This window comes from Alligator sinensis, unplaced genomic scaffold, assembly GCF_000455745.1.
Source record: "Alligator sinensis unplaced genomic scaffold, ASM45574v1 scaffold689_1, whole genome shotgun sequence".
Lineage (NCBI taxonomy): Eukaryota > Metazoa > Chordata > Crocodylia > Alligatoridae > Alligator > Alligator sinensis.
Genome location: NW_005842816.1, coordinates 369991 through 388691, shown reverse-complemented (window position 1 = coordinate 388691; position 18701 = coordinate 369991). Strand labels below are relative to the sequence as shown.

Genomic DNA, 18701 nt, shown 5'->3' with positions numbered 1-18701 from the left:
CACTCTTTCAGGTGTATGTTTGTAAAGGTTGAGTTGCAGTTTAGGCAGTTCAATACTATTTTAGGGTTATAAGATACCAATATTTCTATTCTTTCTTTATAGCACAAGAGCAAAAAAACACTAGTAGCAGGGTAAGAAAAAAAGGGAGTATATATTAAGGTGATGTTTAAACACAAATGTGTTTGTTGCTTTAACCAGCAGTTAACTATTGCCCTTCTGCTTGTCTGTGTATGCAACCACACTGGTATAAATGTGCTTATACCAATATAACTATTTCCCTTTCGATACAGGAACAATAATATTAATAGGGAATAGTAACAGAAAACACAGTTATACCGATATAACTATGGTTACACTATGGATTGTGCAAAGAGAACTGTATTTATTTAAAAAAAGATATTGTAACCTAACTCAACTAGTCATAAGCCAAAATAATGGAATCAACTCACTAAACAAGGTGTACCCACTTTTTTCCCATAATTTAAATGGTATTAAAAGGCTGCCATGGTCACTTAGTAGTACTTTACCATAGTATAAATGGCCCCAAAAGATAAAAAGTACTGTAGAGTAAGATTCTCTATAATGTACTTGGACCTTCAGATTTCCAAGTGTCTTTACAGAACATACTGTGTTTCCCTGGAGCAGATGTATGCAGCTCATGAGCTTTGCCATCTGTATGAGGTTGTCAAGTGTTCATGCTCCAACCTTCATACAAATAATTTGCAAATCCCCTGTCTCCAAGGACTGTCACACACCACCTTTTTTCTTTCCCAGTTGGGCTCAGCAGGGTAGACCAGGGCTAGAGACAGACATTCAAAAAGCCTGAGACTGAAATGATTCAATCTTTGCAGGTTAGTCTAACCTGGCTAGGGTAAACCAGTTTGTAACCATACAGACACCCCAAACATGCAGGGACATGCCTGTGGTGGCTCAGGCTAGAAGCCAGGGGGCACTAGAGCAGCCCTCCCTTCCCTTCCATAGTGCTGAGCTGAGGGGGGGAATGGCCAGTCCCGAGCTGAGGGGAGGGGCGGCCTTGTTGTGGAGCAGAGAGCCCCGCCCAGCCCAGAGAGCATGCTGGGATGTGGGAGAGTCTGATTTAACTTAAACCAGCAAGGGGTCAGGGACAGACATTGCATAAACTGGTTTGACACAAATCAGCTAAGTCTAATACTGCATTCAACCACGTTTATCTCAAACCAGTTTCAGCCATTTTCAAACTGGTTTATGTGCACTGAACATCTGTTGTGCTACAGGTTTAAACCAGTTTCTGATCACTTAAACCGGTTTATGTGTAATGTCTGTCCATAGCCAAAACGAGCTCCTGCCTTGAGATTCTTCTGATCTAAGAGTATATAACAATCAAAACTAATAGGGAATACAGGACAAGGACCACAGTAATTAATGGGTTAAAATTTCAAATGTGCATAAGCAACTTATGCTGCTCAGCCCTGTCACTCTTGAAATGGGTCTTAGATGCTTGTAAAATTTTAACCCATGTGTTTACATTGGCATTAGACACTGGGCAATGAATCCTACTGATATTTGGTTAGCCTGCTTCCCAAAACCATCCTAGGGAGGAATGGATCTTGTGGAGAGATGTGGGGGAGAACTGGGGTGTGGTTGCATGGTGTAGTAGACGACCATTGATCCTCTGCATCATGGTGTATGCCTAAGAGGTCTAGTCAGGTGCCTGATGAATCCACTTGTATAGAGTCCTGTGACCATCACCCCACGACTTTCAACATGTATGGCTAGGCAAGAGTATGGAGGAATGGAGAACTGCTGCTGACTGCCTAACGCCGCAGTGAGGGTGAGTCCAGGAAACAGGTTGAAAGCAATTCACTGCATAAGGGGCAGTGCTGGTTGAGAAGCATTTGGGTAGCTGCCAAAGTCCGAACTGGTTTCTCACAGGCATGTGGTGAACAAAGTAGAATTATGAACAGGTCTAAAACATTTTGTCCTATTGCAGTTTCTGAAAGGTAGAAAGAGACATAGCAAGTTCCTGCATCTGTTAATACACTGGCTCAATAACTTCCCAGGCTCCAAAAAAGAAAAGGAGAAGCCTGATCTGAACCCACCAGAAACCCCCTCTCTGGTGAAGGGGTGAAAGGACTGTATCAGTGATGGTGAGGGAACTGGTTCCAATTGAAAAACTAAGCACTCTGTTTAAAGAGAAACAGTTGAAATGTTAAGAATCTCCTTAAAGGTCCCAAATTCACTATTTTTTACACTGTAATCATGGGACCTGTACAGATTGCTCTCCTTATGCACTAATATTTGGCCACAAATGCTATAAAAGGCCAAGTCCTCAGCTGTGCAATCTATAATAGATCCATCAAAGTCAGTGGACTGTTGCTGGTTATTTACAGCACCTGAGGATATGGCCCACAAGACTCTGACAAGTTTGCTAAATTTGTAGATGTTACATGAAGTAAAATGCAGCACAGCTTGATCTGTCACTGACAAGTCAACCACACCGAACTGTCTGCACTACAAATGTCTTTGGGACATTTTAAGCATTGGTATAAGCTAAAATAACTCTCTCGCAGCAAATGGGAGTTGCAGATGTTCAGCACCTGTGAAAACTGGCCACTTTAGTCACCTAATTATAAATATAGAAGTCTAAGGTCAGAAGTGCAATATTGAAAGTCCTGGCCTAAACATCTGCTGACCGGTGGCAGTCAGCCCTAGAAGCCTGTAGCTCACTGAGAGATCAGATTAAAAAGGTAGGTCTGGAGCATGCAGGCACATACTTGTCACCTATCTCAGAGCTCAGAACATCTTGCCTCTTCAGAGAAAGCAAAATTTAACTCCAATAATTCACACCACTTACCATGAATTCCTATCATGTGCTCTAGAATTAACACCCTTTCAGCTAAAATCTTCAGGGCTTCTCGAAGTTGTTGAACTCCTTCTCCCTGCAAGATAACGTACAAAATGTTAGCATGTGCTTATGGAATCAGCTTGTTATATATTGATGTTCATAATGTAGCCCTCCAGGCTTCTAGATTTCATACTGCTAACATAGACCCTGCAATTTTCTTTTTATTAAAACATAAAAAGGTTGCAAGTTTGTGATGACAAGAGATACATCTCTATAAAAACCTGAAAAGAAACATGAGGCAAAGATATTTGATTATAAACCCACATCCTAGCATCCCAGCAGTGCTGGAGAAGTTTTGATTCATATCCAAAATTTTAACTTGGCTTCTACTTCCTTAGTGTGCCAATGCAAATTGAATCCTATCAAATTGTAAGTTTTGGACTAGTGCAATGCACTTTGTGCCCATTTTCCATAGTCTTTTGCGCTATTTAAATAGCAAATATTTTTATTCATGAAACAGATCTGTCATTTGATCTGAGCACCGCTTGGGGATTTGCCTGGATTTCCCTTCACTGACACTGAACCATGAAACCAAAAGAATCTGCCAGAACCCTTTTCTGCCATGTTTTATCAAATTATCTATAGCAGCTCCCTCCTGTGGGGAGAGAATTTTTGGCACTTTCTTGGTGGAGTCCAAAATGTCTTACTCTTGAATACTCAGTGGTAAACGCAAGTGATGAGGAGGAAAGTAGGAGCATACCTTTTAAGATTACAAACAAAATTGGGCCCTGGCTCATGGCTTAAAAATGGTATTTAAAGGTTTGCTTTTTGGGAATTGGCGTGTGCGTGTGTGCATGCATGCGTGCGTAGGTCTTATACAGAGTTTTCAGAGCCTTCAGAAGCAGACAGGCAGTCTAACACAACAAGGCCAATGGATACACCCGCAGCCTGGGAAAGTGGGGGCATGTACCACACTGTTCCATAACATGAGATAAGGTGGCAACAGCTCACAAATCCCCAGATTGGGGGCCAGAGTTTTCCGATTTTGGGGGGAATAGACCAAATTAGGAGAAGGCCCAGAAAGACCAAATTAGTATGTGTGCATGTGATAGGCTTGGAATATGCTGATGGAACAGAACGTGGACAGTGTGGTGAACAGAGAGACCAGTCAGTGACAGCCATGGATGGAGAGTCATCAGGAGGGAAGGAGAATACAAAAGAAGGACTCTGGAGCAGCAAAGCATCCCTCCTCCTCCCCATCCTCCTCCTCATAAGGGTCCCTGAGAGGGAGGCCCCATTCCCATGCCCATCCTCATCCCCTGAGAGGGGTCCCCAAGGCCACCATGGACAGAGGGCACACCACTAGCCTATCTCATCCACCTCACGGGGGTGGGGAGGGTGGGCCTTGGCATCCCACCTCCAGGCTGCAGACATGGTGACATTTGACACCTAAGAGAGAACCTTAAAGTGAAGCCTGCATCCTGGCCAGACGTTTCTTGACTCTGATGACAGCCCTAGAATTGGTAGATGTATAGAATTGCTTGACTACTTGTATTGTTTCTTTTCTGTTATCACTGTGTTTCCATAACTTTGCCTATTATTGAATGGAAAGGTTGTGATAGGTCTGAGGGTGGGAGGGTGGGTCATGGTCATCTTCCCCCCTCCCCCTCTAGCCCCCTCTGGGACAAGGCATCTGGGTCTAAATCCAGAGCCAACACTGGTAAGGGTACATAATGCATCAAAGAAGGGGTTGCGTAGATTCAGCACGCAGACTTTTTAGGCTGAAAGGGTTCAGGCTCCGACTTAGGATTTCCAGCTCATCTGCTGCCTTCCTGCGTGACCAGGGGTATGCCACTTAATCATCCCATGCCTCAGCTTGCCACCTTTAAAATGGGGGTAATGCTTCCCTCTCTCACAAGGCAGTATTTTATTAAAACAAGCAGCCACGAGTATCAAATGCTGTTAAGGTACCTAGATCAAGCCAGGAAAAGATTTGCCTAGAGTTTGAACATCCCAGTGCTCAGGTATTTGTATCCCAGCTTAATTGTCTACCCTTGTAATTTTGGAGCAGTCTCTCCCCCAGAATACAGAACAAGGATAAAACCTGGCTCCCAAGGGAGTGGGATTTTCAGCGATAAAAAATTAAATGAAATGTTCTCTTACATCAGCTCCTTTGTCTCCTTCTTCACCTTTCTTTCCTGGTTCGCCCTAAGAGGAGACAGATAAACACAGTTCCTTGTGAATGAGGGAAGAATAAGTCAAAATATAAATCCTTCCCTCCAAACAATGCACCATCAGCAGAATAAAATGAAGTCCTGACTATTTAATGTTGCAGTATCTGAAGGTTTTAGAGTGAGAGCTAAATACAAGCCTGGTGTAAGCTGAAGCAAGTCCAACATGACCTGTGTATATAACCCTGCCAGACTTATTCCAGAGTGACCTGATCTAAACAATGTTTGCACTGTAACAAAATGCTGAATGACTATTGTGTTCTGGGACCTTGACCAAAACCATATGCACCTCCTGAGACTCGTTCAGTGAGCAACATTTTACAGGAAAATACTGAAATACAAACATCCCCAAACAAACACATTCTGGGTGCATCCTGACACATGTGCAGTGCATATGCCGTTTGCGGCACCTCAAAGCAGTTTGAGGTACCACAAACTGCACACGGCCCATGTGCACCCATTTGCCGCACTGCAAATTAGAAGCTCAGTGATTTTTTCTGACACTTGGAGATCCTGGTGTCAAAAAAAAAAAAAAAAAAAAAAAAAGCAGTAGCACAGCACATGTGGTAGCAGTGTGCACTGCCAGAAAGGGAGCCTGGCCAGCCGAAGTCAGGTTCTGGCTGCTGGCCAGGCTCCAAGCAGCTGGCTCAACACCACTGCTGTCCCAGAAGGCCCCCAGGTAAGGCTGCTGGGGACAGCACACGTGATGGTCCCAGTCTCCCCTACCCCACCCAGGTCACTTTGCTGCATACTCGAGCATGCATACAGGGGCATGCTTGGGGCAAATAGCAGCCACGCAAATACATGCCACTGCTATTTGGCCATGGGAAATGCTTCCCTGCATGTGCACGCTTGTCAGATATGCCGTCTGAGTCTAAGCTTTCTCTTCCAATAATAATCCATATCTGCTATTCAGGACTCCCATTCATTAGCCACATCACCCTCAACCTCCGTACAAGATGCATTTTAGTGAAGAAAAACTTAATTGTGCAATTTGTTCTGACGTTCCCTTGCTGCTCACTCGGCTCATCAGGAAGTGTTTGCGTTTCCCAAGCAGACGATGGCACAGAGAGATTAAACCATAAGTAAAATAAAGAGCAAGGAACAGGACCAGGAACTGCTGAATAAGGTAGCTGGGAATAGTCCTTGACTCATACTGGGCATCACAGAGACAGTTTCAATAGGACTGTGAATGAGCCAGATGGGAAAAACGAGAGGGGAGGGTCAGCTATGGTGAGGTAGACAGATGAATCAACAAGATAAAGAACCATTCACAGGTCAAATGAAAGCTCTCCTGCCACTTCTGTCCCAAGCACCTGAACGCAACTTGTCCAATTCACTTTCCTTCTACCTCTGACTCCAGCACTTTTTCATTTTGGCCCTGATGTACCCTGGGAGAGGATATTCAAAAGAGATCCTTGACCTGACTAGAAGCGGGGAATCCCAGAAACAGTGGGAGAAACCCCATTCTTAAAAGATGTCCTGCCCAGTACTGCAAACCATGGAGGATTGAAGTGTTCAGAGAAGCTCTAGAGGTTTTTTTTTTAGTTGCTTATTCACACCCAAACTCTGGCCAAGGAAGCCAGTATTCACAGTGAACAGGCCAGCAAACAGGGGAGTTTGCATGGGGGAGACTTGGGTAAAACCTGAGCAGAGGGTCTGTGTCTGGTGGTGGGGTGCCTGGCTGGGCTGGGTGAGCCAGGCTCTATTTTGGTAGACATTTACACTGAGCAGGGAGGAGCTCTTGGTTGCAGAGCCCAGCAGCCGATCAAAGGTGAGCAAGGAGGTGGGACTTGCCTAAGTAGAACAGCCAAGGCAGCCAGAAACCCCAACAACCCAATATAAAAGCCAGCAAACAGGGGAGTTTGTGTGGGAGTTCAGAGCAACACTGTCAGGGGGAGTTGCCCTTAATTTGGTTGCTCTTAATTTAAAAAAATATTATGATAGTTACTGTTATTATTGTTGTTATTGTTATTAATCATCATCGTATCTTTTTCTTTGGCTTTAGAGCTTAGTTTTTAAATTTTAAATATGTTTAGGCATTGATCAGGATAGACGTAGGTAAGTAGAAGGCCAGCCTATTTTTTCAAGTTTCCTAGTCCATAGAGAAGACCAGAGCAAACACAATGAAATACAAGGAATGCAGGTAGAAGTCCAGCAGCAGGGTGGGGATCACCAAGTGTCTTGGGGCAGATTTATTATCTGTGCATCTGGCAAGGAGCTCCTGGCCTTTACAGGGTGGCTGAATTGGAGCAGCAGAGGAAGGCAGAGGGGGTCATAAAGCAGGCTTACATTGAGTAATCCCTCCTCCCTGTAGCAGCCCACAGGCAGCTAGGAGGAGTGACAGTCTCAGGGTATGAGGGCATCAAGCTAGGAAGCAGGGGAACAATTCTTTACATAGGACCTATCCTCCAGCAGATATCATGGTATCCTCTTGCATCAAGGTTACTTCTCCAAACTTCTTGACATTATAAAAGACTGCTTTCTGGAGCAATTAGTCCTGGAACCTACAAGAAGAAAGACCATTCTTAACCTAGTCCTAAGCAGTGCACAGGATTTGATGCAAAGGGTAATTGTTACTGGACCATTCTGCAATAGTGACCACAATGCAATTGGGTTTGACCTCCATGTAGGAGAGATGACAAGAAGAAAATTACCACAGTAACTTTTAATTTTAAAAAGGAAACTATACCAAAATGAGGAAGCTAGTTAGACAGAAGTTTAAAAAGGCCCCTAAGGAGGTGAAGAACTTGCAAGCAGTGCGGGAACTGCTTAAGAACATCATGTTGGAGGCACAGAGCAAATGCACACTGCAAATTAAAAAAAAAAAAAAAGGAAGCAGACTGAAACCACCCCCCCAAAACCAGCATGATTCAGTGGTAAAGTTGCAAAGGCAATAAATAGAGGAAAGTCTTCTTTCCAAAGATGGAAGTCAAATTCTAACGAGGAAAATAAAAAAGCACAAACTCTGGCAAAGCAAATGTAAAACCATACTAAGACAAGCAAAGAAAGAATCTGAGGAGAAACTTTACTAGAGACATAAAAGCTAATGCTAGAAGCTGCACGTGGGGGAGGAACAGAGGGGAAACCCTGGTCAGACCCTGCTCACTCTCCCTTTTGGTATCTAGGAAGGAAGGAATTTTACCCATGGTTAGATTGGTACTGACTATATAGGACTGTGTGGACAATTATGCATTGTATAGGATGGTTTGGATAGGGATGAACCTAGGGGCAGGGGGGTTGATGGCAGGGGGGTTTGGATAGGGATGAACCTAGGCAGGGGGGTTGATGACCTCTGGAGGTCCTTTCTAGACCTACTTCTCTTTGATTTCTATGATTAGTCCCTGCCACTGTAACACAAGCTACAGAGAAATATGGACCTGTATTTGACCCAGTAAATGGAAGTTCTTACGTTTTTTAATAAGAGACTTATTGTTGAGGTCAAATAGGAATTCTAGCTTGAAAGGAAACTCTATTCCGTCCACATAGACCTGTTAGGAGAGGATGGCAATAGGGGTCTACTGAATTGGCATTTTCCCCCAGCTGTACTGATATTGTGCTGCTCCCTCCCTATCACCTCTCTATTACTTTCTCTGCTGCCTCCTCATCCCCTCTCCAATCAGTGCTCCCCACTGTGGCCTCTTCTGGGAAACCAGGAAAATGTTATGTACCTTGCCACGTCCCTTCTTATCCAGTGGACTCTGTGTCCCTTGGTACCCTGCACCAGGGTGTAAGTTAGCAGAAACCAGGAAGGTAGAACTACAAACTCTATATTTGTGTCGTGTACTTTGGGTGCTGCTCCTTGAGTGACTTTCCTGGAGACTACCATAATACAAACAACAAGAACAGACTTTACAGCAAAAGGGAGGCGATATGTCAGATCTATCTTCTGAAATGCAGTGTTTCATTTACACTACCTTTTGTTTTTATCTTCTGCTACTAGTTTCTCAGGGGGAAAAAATCCATGGCTGGTACAGCCTCTCTCTTTGCTGGACTGCTATACCCTCTCCTAGAACCAGCATAGAGAGACTGAGAAGGTTTATTAGATCATCGACCCTCCTTCCAGTGTAGCTTTTATATTCTATCAGACATTTCTTATCATGTACTTGGATATGAAGTATAGCACTGAAATGCAGCCTTTCATTTACACAATACAATAAAAAGGTGAGGCTTCTGTTTGTGTGGCTTTTCTGAGAGGGACATTTCTGACCTGGATGTTGTATCAGAGCCCCAGCAGAACGTCTTGCCTAATAGCTATTCACTATTTAAGAGACTGGATGTACTATATACTCCCCCTTTTTCCACCCCCGAACCTTCTGTCTGCCTCTCTTGCACGTACCCACATACAACACTTACAGGAAATCCCTTAATGCCCCTCTCTCCAGTCAGACCTGCTTGTCCCTGTTGGAAATAAAGTAAGTGTCATTATGAGATACTTTTCCTTTTGACAAGAATAAAATGTAATTTTACCAGACCAATTAAAATGGTTTCTCTAGAACTTTAAGATCATGATAAGACCATTCCAAATTGCTTCTCTACTCATTCCACATAAAGGGCTAAGGTAATACATTTCTTTAAAAAAGAAGAGATACTGCATTAAATTTATATTCAGAACGTAGTGACCTTTGCTGTCAAACTAGATTCTGAAGAAAAGGTAACATCTGAATATGGCTCAATTATCCCCAATGGAAGAAATAATTACTATGGACTTCTATGGGAGTTTCTTGGATCCTTCACTGAGCAAATCAGGCCTGTAGACAAGCATAAGAAAACAGCAATTCATCTAGCTAAGGGGCAGTGTGTACATCAAGGTTTTCTTTACACTTACATAGAAAACATGGATCTCTCTCACTTTTCTTTTGCTGTGGCTGTCATTAACTGCATAATCCATGAACTTTGTCTATATGATGCTAACCTTAAATTTACATCCATCAAATCCAAATATGAAACATGCAGTTCCCCCTAGTGGCTAATGTCATAAGCAGCTCCGATTTTAGTAGACAAGGGCTTAACATATCCTTAACCAAGCATATGTTCTTTCTGTTTCTCACTACGAAAAGCATGCCTAACATCCAGAAATTCAAAATTTAGAGCCTACTGCAGGTGATCAAACGTGTTGTACCTGCCATCTTCCATAAACATCGTATTTTCTTCTGCCAGTATACTCTATAAATGTTTACTATCCCATTCATGCAGAAGCAGAGCTAGTCAGAAAGATACACGTTGTTGTGTGGGAAGTTTTGACATTTCAATTAGTTTTCATTCTGATGGAAAAATTGAAATAGTAAAACATCTATTCAATAGGAAATCTGAAAATTTTTGATCCAGGAGGCTTTTGCTCACATTGAAATGTTAAACTATATGTAATATTAAAAAAAAAAAAGTAATATCTCATAACAATATCAACAATGTTTTTGTTTCATTTCACTGAAACAAGACCAGAAAGTCAAAACAATGCATTTAGGCTTTTTCCAACTGAAAGTTTTACTAAAATGTCATGATCCCACAAAACTTTTCAATTGCAACAAAAGTGTAATTTCCATCACATGTTTAGTCTAACCGTAATGGGTGATATTCTTAGCGCACAGTTAATCATAGAATTAAGCCTTCAAGAATACTGTCAAGAGCAGTTACAGAAGAGCTTTTATCAATCCCCTGGATGGAAAGTTCAATAGTTTGTCGCAGTAGAGAACTCTATTTTTAAATTTAAAAAGACCTTCACTGACATGAAACAAACATCCAACAGAAATAAGACTCATCCAGTAACTAGAGATGAAATGTATTAGCAACCACTTAGTCTGTTTCTGTCACGTCTCTATCATACTTTTATCTGTTATACTAGCCAATTGCCCGTCCAGAATGACAGGGGTAGGGCGGGCGGGGTGGGGATGGAGCACGAGTAAAGCATTACGGACAGACAGACAGAGACAGGCTTAGCCTTTTATAATATTAGAATGAGATAGTAGTGTGCACCGTTATAGTAAACAAGTCAATACTGGATTGGCCATGGAGCAGCTGGCATTAATTACATAAAAACTGATCACCATTACAAATGGGTTCGCTCTCGCAGAGGGATGCATGTGGTCTCTCTATATTCGAGGAGGAATGCTCTTTCAGACTCTTTCAACATCCTTTAAACAGAGCCCTTGTCTCTGTCTCTCTACCATGATCAAGTTATTTCAGACAACAGCGTCTTCCTGGGCTGTGGAAAAGAGCTTTATATGATCAAGTTTCTGGGCGGCTACCGAGTTGGTGTACAAGCTGGGGACATTCAGGTTAATCCTGTCCCTAGCTATACTCCTGTGCAGACTCCAAGTTCATCCAGAGTTAATCAAACTGCATTTGGAATTTATCTTTCAAAGGCCTCCCAGACAATCAATCTGTCTCTTAGCTTGAAAAAGTGGTCAGAAGGCAAAGATGGGAGTCAAGTCAGTCCTGAGGCCGCTGTCACCATTGGGGCACCTTAGATACTGTAACAACCCTCCTAGATTAACTGAGTTGCTTTGCATCATTGCTTATTCTTCTGGCAGAGTGACCTGGTGGCACCCATCTCCTCTCCAGGTATGGATGGCCACTGGCTCACAGGCAGCTCATCTGCCCTTTGACAGATCTTGTTTTTGGTCCTGCAGGGTGTCCACACACCCTCCTCACCCAGGCTAGGCCAGGTAAGGGAGCCGGTTTAATTGCCAATAACCTAACCACGGAACAAGCTGTACTGGTTTACATGGTACCAGATAACAGACTGAGAGAGGGGCCTAGCCTGACACGGTAGGATGGGAGAGAGATGCATTAATAGGGAATGCAGAGGAAAAAAGTCAGTTTCATCTGCTCATTCACTGGTGATGAGCTCCATATCAACCTAAATCCATAATACAGATAAAAAGTCTTCTTAAAGAAAGGGATTCATTTTCACAGCACTGAGGAAGACTGTGGCCTACCTGCTTCCATTCTCCCTGCACACCATTTCGATTGAGCAAAAACTCTTTTTGAAGCTGTTCTTTCTTTCTAGAACTTACTGTAAAATCTTCCATTATTCTATCCCAGTTACATATTACAAATCATTTTATTGGCAACATCTTCTCAGCAAGAGCCACCTGTACATGACAGCCCAAGTGCAGCTCTCCAAAGGTTTCATCCCATGTCTCCTCATATAAGGAATTCCATAGATCATCAATTGGTACCATTAGTGCAAGGCAATCCTGAGGATTTTTGGAGGTTTGGGTTAGCAGAAGCATCCAGAAGTTCACATTCTAGTCTGAACCTCCACGGTCTGTTAGGACAATAGGCTGGGGAACCGGATGAGAATATGTTCTCTCAGCGGGTTGGATTTTTTTCTCTGTACTTTCTAGTTTTTACCAGCTTGGAAATAATTCTAAAATAGCCCATCCTGTTGTATTTCCAAGTCCTTGGCAAAAATATCAAGAGGTACATGTTCATTTTAAATAAAAATAGTTTAAGAACGTTATCTGATCCTGAGCAATGACTTATGTGCAGGACAAATCTGGATCTATCTGGACACATCTACATGTGTTTGCTACTGATGTGCCTGCATAAACTCTGGCGCAGCTTGCACTGGAGTCAGTTGCTTCCCAGGACCGCATCAATTCAAGCCAGGGCAGAGTAGCCTCAGGCTGGCAGGCGGCCTGTGGGTCAGTCCCAGGCTTCAGGTGGCAGCGTCGGGCAACAGACGGGTTGACTGGGGCATGAGGGTGCTACAGAGCAGAGCTAGGTTGCAGGCAGCTCCTGCACTATAGCACCCTTGTGCCCCAGCCAGCCCTGGTCACAGTCTACACGTGTGTTTGAGCACACATAATTACTCCACTGTGAGACAGTACTTGTCTCAAACACTACTATCCTACTGCAGAATTAATTAGTTTACTGTACCCTAATATGGGTGCACATGTAGACTGTGATGCTTTACTGCGGAGTTAATTCGTCAATTGAGCAGTAAAGCACATGTGTAGATGTGCCCTTGGACAAGTTTTTTTTTTTCTATTTGCCATTTAACAACATAGGAAACTCCACTGGAAAGTCAGGTGCCCAAGAGCTATTAGAGATTTTTGTTTTCTTGAATGTAAAAATCTATTCCTAACAGCTGGTGTTTGCTATGCTGAATTTTTCTGGGGTGAGTTAAACTGAGTCAGTAACATACCCCACTCCTTGTGCCACTGCCTCTTGTCACAATTCTTACAGAGTATTCAAAACTTTTATGCACCTAAACCAAGATGACTGTAGCTTCACTGAAGTGGATATGCACTGCCTGAGGAGTTGGTCCAGAACTTGTTGAGAACAGTTATCACAGAGTTTATGATATGATAATATTTTAACTTACTCTCTCTCCTCTGTCTCCTTTGGAACCTTTAGGCCCAGGCTGTCCAGGAGGGCCTGGCACCCCCTATAAAACAGAGAAGAGATTCAGAACAAGGAGGAATTATTTTCCATTATTCATTTTATAGGCAACTTCACTGATGAATGATGACTGAAAGTCTTGGATAGCCACCTTTAACTGTTAACGGTGCTGAGCTAGATCCCCTGCTGGTGTAGTCACTTACACTTGAACAGTGCAAGTCTTGAACTAAACTATATTTGGCATGAGTGTAAAATAACTTTCCAAGGGGAAGGTGGGGTCATCTACAAGATCACTGAGCAGAGAGATATAGGGAATTTCCACAATAACAGTTTAAACATTCCTCTTTGACACCCTCTCTTATACAGGCCCACATATGCTCCATAAGGCCTTAAAAACAACGAAAAATTGTAGTCCAATTTGTTTAGAAATGAAAAATGCAGACACTATTGAAAGTAGATATGCCTGGTGGGTGTGCACAATGGGAGCCAACTGACAGGTCTGTTACTGGAAGAACCTGCCAAAGACGCTTTATTTAGATTTTTCCTTAATACCCGGCAGAGTTCCACGGACCCTGCAGATCGTTCTCTGCAGGCACTGTACATGGGCACATCATGACAGTTTAGGGAGCAACGTGAGTGGACCAAGGGGCCAGCATCACTGGACTCTCCTTGTTTTCAACCAGGTCCTGAAATTGATAAATGGAGACTTTAGTCAGCCCAGGAAATATGCAGTATGTTCCCTTTATTGCTCATTATAAGACTTGCAAACCCTATCTTTTGCTCATCCAGTTCAAAGCCTCACTGCTGCACGTAAAACTTTCTGAGATGCTACCTCCCTTTCTAACTCCAAGCTTGCTGAATGTCCAAAGAAAAGGGAAGAACCAGATTGTCAATAGGCACCACAAATTTATGTTACTTTTTGTGTTTCCCCTTGTATTTTGAGGCTTCCTATATGTACCAAGTGGATATTTCACCCTGTGATTGACTGTGCGCTTTGGGTTTTTTTTTTGGCCACTCAGTTTGAGACTTCCTAATATACAGCCTGATTTTTAGAAAGTGCTAACCACCCCCAACCTCTAATATTTGAATTTCCTTGAGGTCTTAGTTTATGGATCCCAAACTGCCATTAATTTCTGAAAATCTTGGCCTCCGAGGGATCCTACGTTTGTTTAATATACGCAGCACCCCATGAAAACTTGGCAAAGCCTATGCCTAAGCATCTCAGTGGGATGGTCAGAGTAAGCACACATGCCTCAGAGTTAATTGGACTGTGCAAAGGATACCGTTTTGATGATTCACTCACCCAAATAAACAATTTTCAAATTAAGCCCAATGTTCACTAATAATTTTGCTCCCCAGGTTGAATAAATCTATAAAGCAGTCACCAATGGAAAGAGGGTCACTGTTTCAAGACTTGTACTAACTGAACTCCTTTACAGATATTGATCCAAATCTTAAATTAACCACTGCGTGAAGCCACTGTTACAAACAAGATAGGAAGAGAAGAATGTTTTCGGTTTATACTATCTGTGTGTCTGTGCGTCTCAGCTGTCTATAACCATGAGTGTGATACAGTAATCTACCCTTACATTCTTGCAAACAGGGGAACCTAAAGATCTTTGGACTCTGAATAGACAAATGCATGCCCCAGTGCTACTTACACATGCTTTGTATACGTATCATCACTATAAATTATACCAGGATCAGGAACTGAGAGATGCGGCTATTGCTGTGTGTCACTACTAGACAGTTAGGGATGTGCGAAAAGGGCCCTATTTGATTTGGATTTGGCCCGAACTGGGGACAGTGATTCGATTCTTTGATTTGGATCATTGTCCCCAATTCGATTCGGCTAAATCCATATCTGAAGATTCGATGCTGATTCAGAGAATCAGCGATTCAGATATAGACACAGCTTTAGATGTTTTTTCTACATACCTCGAGGTACCAGGTGTGGCTCATGAGTGCTGCAATGCTGGGGTGGATGGAGAATCCCACAGGAGCGCGGCGCCCCCCCCATATGCTTGGCGGCGAACCCAGAAGCGGACCAGAAGTGGAGTGTACGATCAACTGCAGGGGGCCCCCCCCAGACCCAGGAGGCACCAGTCGTCGACCACGGGGGGGGGGGGGGGGTAACAGGGCGCTCCAGTGCGCTCCCCAGTGGACCAGAAGTGGACCAGAAGTGCTTCTGGTCCACTTCTAGTTTTCCTGCCGAGCACGCTGGGGAGCCCCCTCCCTGTGCTCCTGTAGGACGCTCCATCTGCCCCAGCTTCGCAGTGTTGATGAGCCTCCTGGTACCTTGAGGTATGTAGAAAAAACATTTAAAGCTACATTCAAAGTTACACTACTCCAGTTTAGGTTTATCTCTGATCCATGTTACCCAGCTCATGTTAGGGCCTTGTTACACAGTGTACTTGAGCTGCTCAAATGTCGACTGGTGTTAGTGCTAGCTCAAGTTTACAGCAGTCAAACTTTCTCTGACTGTCCCCCATCTGTACAGTTGTAATTTGCTACTAGGGGGTTAGCGAGCAGGGGCCTGACTAGGAGCTACAGCTATGAGTTGCCACTAAAGGGCTGGTGAGCCAAGACAGGCTCCTATCCCTGCTCTAGGTAGGGGTGTGCAAGAGATGGGTTGCAGGGCAAGAAGGGGAGCAGGTGCGGGACAGTTAATGTGATGAGCATGGGTAATGAAATGGGAGGTAGAAAGGAAATAGGGGTGAGGGAAGAGTGGTAAAATGAAGGAGGTCAGCCACTGGAGGATAAAATAAAAGGAAGTAAAAATAAAGAATTTAAAAAGAAATAAAGAAAGTAAATTAAGGAAGGCCTCAAGTTTTAGTATAATGGGATTTAGTATTGAGGTGTGGGGAATGCTAGTCATACTTCCTAGGGTGACTGGAGGTGGGAGGGAAGGCATTTCTGGGGGAGCTACTTCCCCCGCTGTGGGAAAGAAGCCTCAGCTCATGGGGACCTAATCTGGCTCCCTACCTTGTTCTCCTCCGACCCCCACTAGCCCCTACTCCCTGCAACCTGGCTAGCTGGCATGTGCTCTGCAGGCTGTTTGCATGGGATTGCTACCCTAGGGGTGGGAAGGTCACCCCCCCACCCCCCCAACAGTAGAGCTCAGGGGGTGGAAAGTGTGTCCACACAGAACAGGGGGGCTGGGGGAGGGGATACTGCAGACAATCCAGGAGTTAATTGCTCCAGAAGCTGCCTCAAATGAATATGTAACAAGGCCCTTACACTAAGGGAATGGTGACCCAGTACACTAATACTCTAGGCTATGTTTTTTGTGAACACCCCACCTACCCTCCCCACAAATTGGGTCACCATTCCCCACTCCTGTCCCCCCACCATCCCTGATCAGCAAGCTGCCTTCTGCCTGCCCCTCCAGCTGTCCTGGGGGAATAGGAAGGGAATGGGAACTCCCTTGCCCAGCCCTTCCACTGCTGTTGCCACCACTGCTGTCTGGACTAGGCTTAGCCCGGAGAAGGGCAGCAGCCTGGCCATGGTGGTGGGTGCTGGGCAGTGGGTTCCCCTTCCTTGCTAGCACCCCTAGGACAGTGCCAGCAGTTGAAAGTTAGCCAGGGGGGCGGAAGTGGGGAGCCCCAAGAGTGGGGGGGGTAGAGGGGAAGCCTGGGGGTGGGGGAAGGATTCGTCCCTTTCAGTCCTCAAGGCCCCTGGTGGCATGAACTTTGAACTGATCCAAACTCAAGCTAATACTAATACTGATCAACATTTGAGCTGCTCTAAGTGCAACATGTAATAAGGTCCTTAACTTGTTTCCATTTAGAAAGAAGCCTGGCCCTACCACGCCCAGCCCAGCAGAGCTGGGATGACCCGTGACTCCCGGCCCTCTTCGCCCTGCACCTCTTCCCTCCCCAGTGGGGAGAATCTTACCTGGGACGCCAGGTGTGGGGTTGAAGCATCACGCAGACAGCCTCACCAGCCTTACCTGGCTAGGAGCTCAATACCCCCCTGCTTTGGAGCTTACACTGGGGGCTAGGGGCAGAATAGGGTGGGCCGGCCAGGGAGGGGAGGGGAGTGGCTGCTGCAGTTGGTGGGCATGGGGAAAGGAGACGGGCGAGAGGCACTGAAAGCCAGGGCAATTGTAGGCTGGATATAATTCTCCTTCAGAGGACCAGCCAAAGGCCAGGTAAAATCATTTCATGGGCCATATTTTGCTCACCTCTGATTTCATCCATTTTCAATCCCTGCACAGACTTTGCCTGTTGTCCAGTTATCTTCCATACAACCATTTTATGAGCAAATTTTTCACAATGTGAGATATCAAGGCAAACACATAAGTATCTGAAATTTTAATACTCAAATATAATAGATATTGTTGGGAATTTTCCATCAAAATAACTTTGTTGGAAAAAAAAGATTATTTTTTTTATATCAATATTTTTATATTTGGGTAACCGAAAAAAGAAACGTACATGCATCAGCAGAATGCATATGAGAATATTTTGGTTTCTTAGGCTTATCACTGCATGGTGTGCTACATTCTTAATGGTCCCATCCTCTCTCATGGCCAGGATGATCAACTGGACTATATAGGTTTAGTGTGGCCAATGAACCTAGAAAGAATGGGGACATCTGGTACCCAAATTCCCGTGGGGCCACACAGCACCACCATGGAGCAATACAACTTAATATTGAACTGATGTAAAACAATAATAAGTTTGTGGTAGCTCAGCGAAGTAAACTGAAATGTTCTGGGGCAGAGAGTACCAGAATATTTTGCTCTGATTAAAATGCCAAAACAAAGTACTTTGGCATTTCTAAGTCACAGATGTTCAGAATTTCTCGTTCTGTGAAACACCTAGCTCAGGGGTAGGCAAACTCCAACACATGTGCAGTGTGGCACACAAAGGCATTTTGCTTGGCACGTGTGGTTCAGGGTGGATGGGGGGGAAGAGGCTGGGGCTGTGCTCCCACAATAAGGATCAGGCCCCTTGCAGCTCCCTTGCCATCCACCCAGAGGTGTGCATGCCCCTGCCACCAGCAACAAGCTGGGTCAGGGCTCTGCAGACCTCGCTGTAGCTGCTCGCAGCCTCCCCGCTGCCTGCTGCGAGCAGCCCAGGCTCCATGGTGGGTGTCAGGGACCTGCCCAGAGATGGGGCAGCTGTGGCAGATGCCTGGGAGGCTGCAAGCCACTGCACCGGGGACTGTGGAGCTCTGGCCTGGCTCACTGCTGGTGGTGTACCTGCCTGGCTCATTGCTGGGCATGCACCTCTGGGTGGATAGCAGGGAAAGGGCCACAGCTGCACTGCCACAACAAAGATTAGGGCACT

General features: G+C 44.6%; 1 protein-coding gene across 1 annotated transcript in view; it reads right to left on the bottom strand.

The window, feature by feature from the left end:
• Positions 1-18701, bottom strand: part of COL26A1 (collagen type XXVI alpha 1 chain) — a 342088-nt gene that overhangs the window by 7269 nt on the left and 316118 nt on the right. The window contains exons 10-13 of the mRNA XM_014525512.2: positions 13388-13450; positions 9412-9456; positions 4988-5032; positions 2834-2918 (exon numbers count right to left, since the gene is read on the bottom strand). Of these exons, the coding sequence (XP_014380998.1) occupies positions 2834-2918; positions 4988-5032; positions 9412-9456; positions 13388-13450 (238 nt within the window). The remainder of the gene's footprint in view (positions 1-2833; positions 2919-4987; positions 5033-9411; positions 9457-13387; positions 13451-18701) is intronic.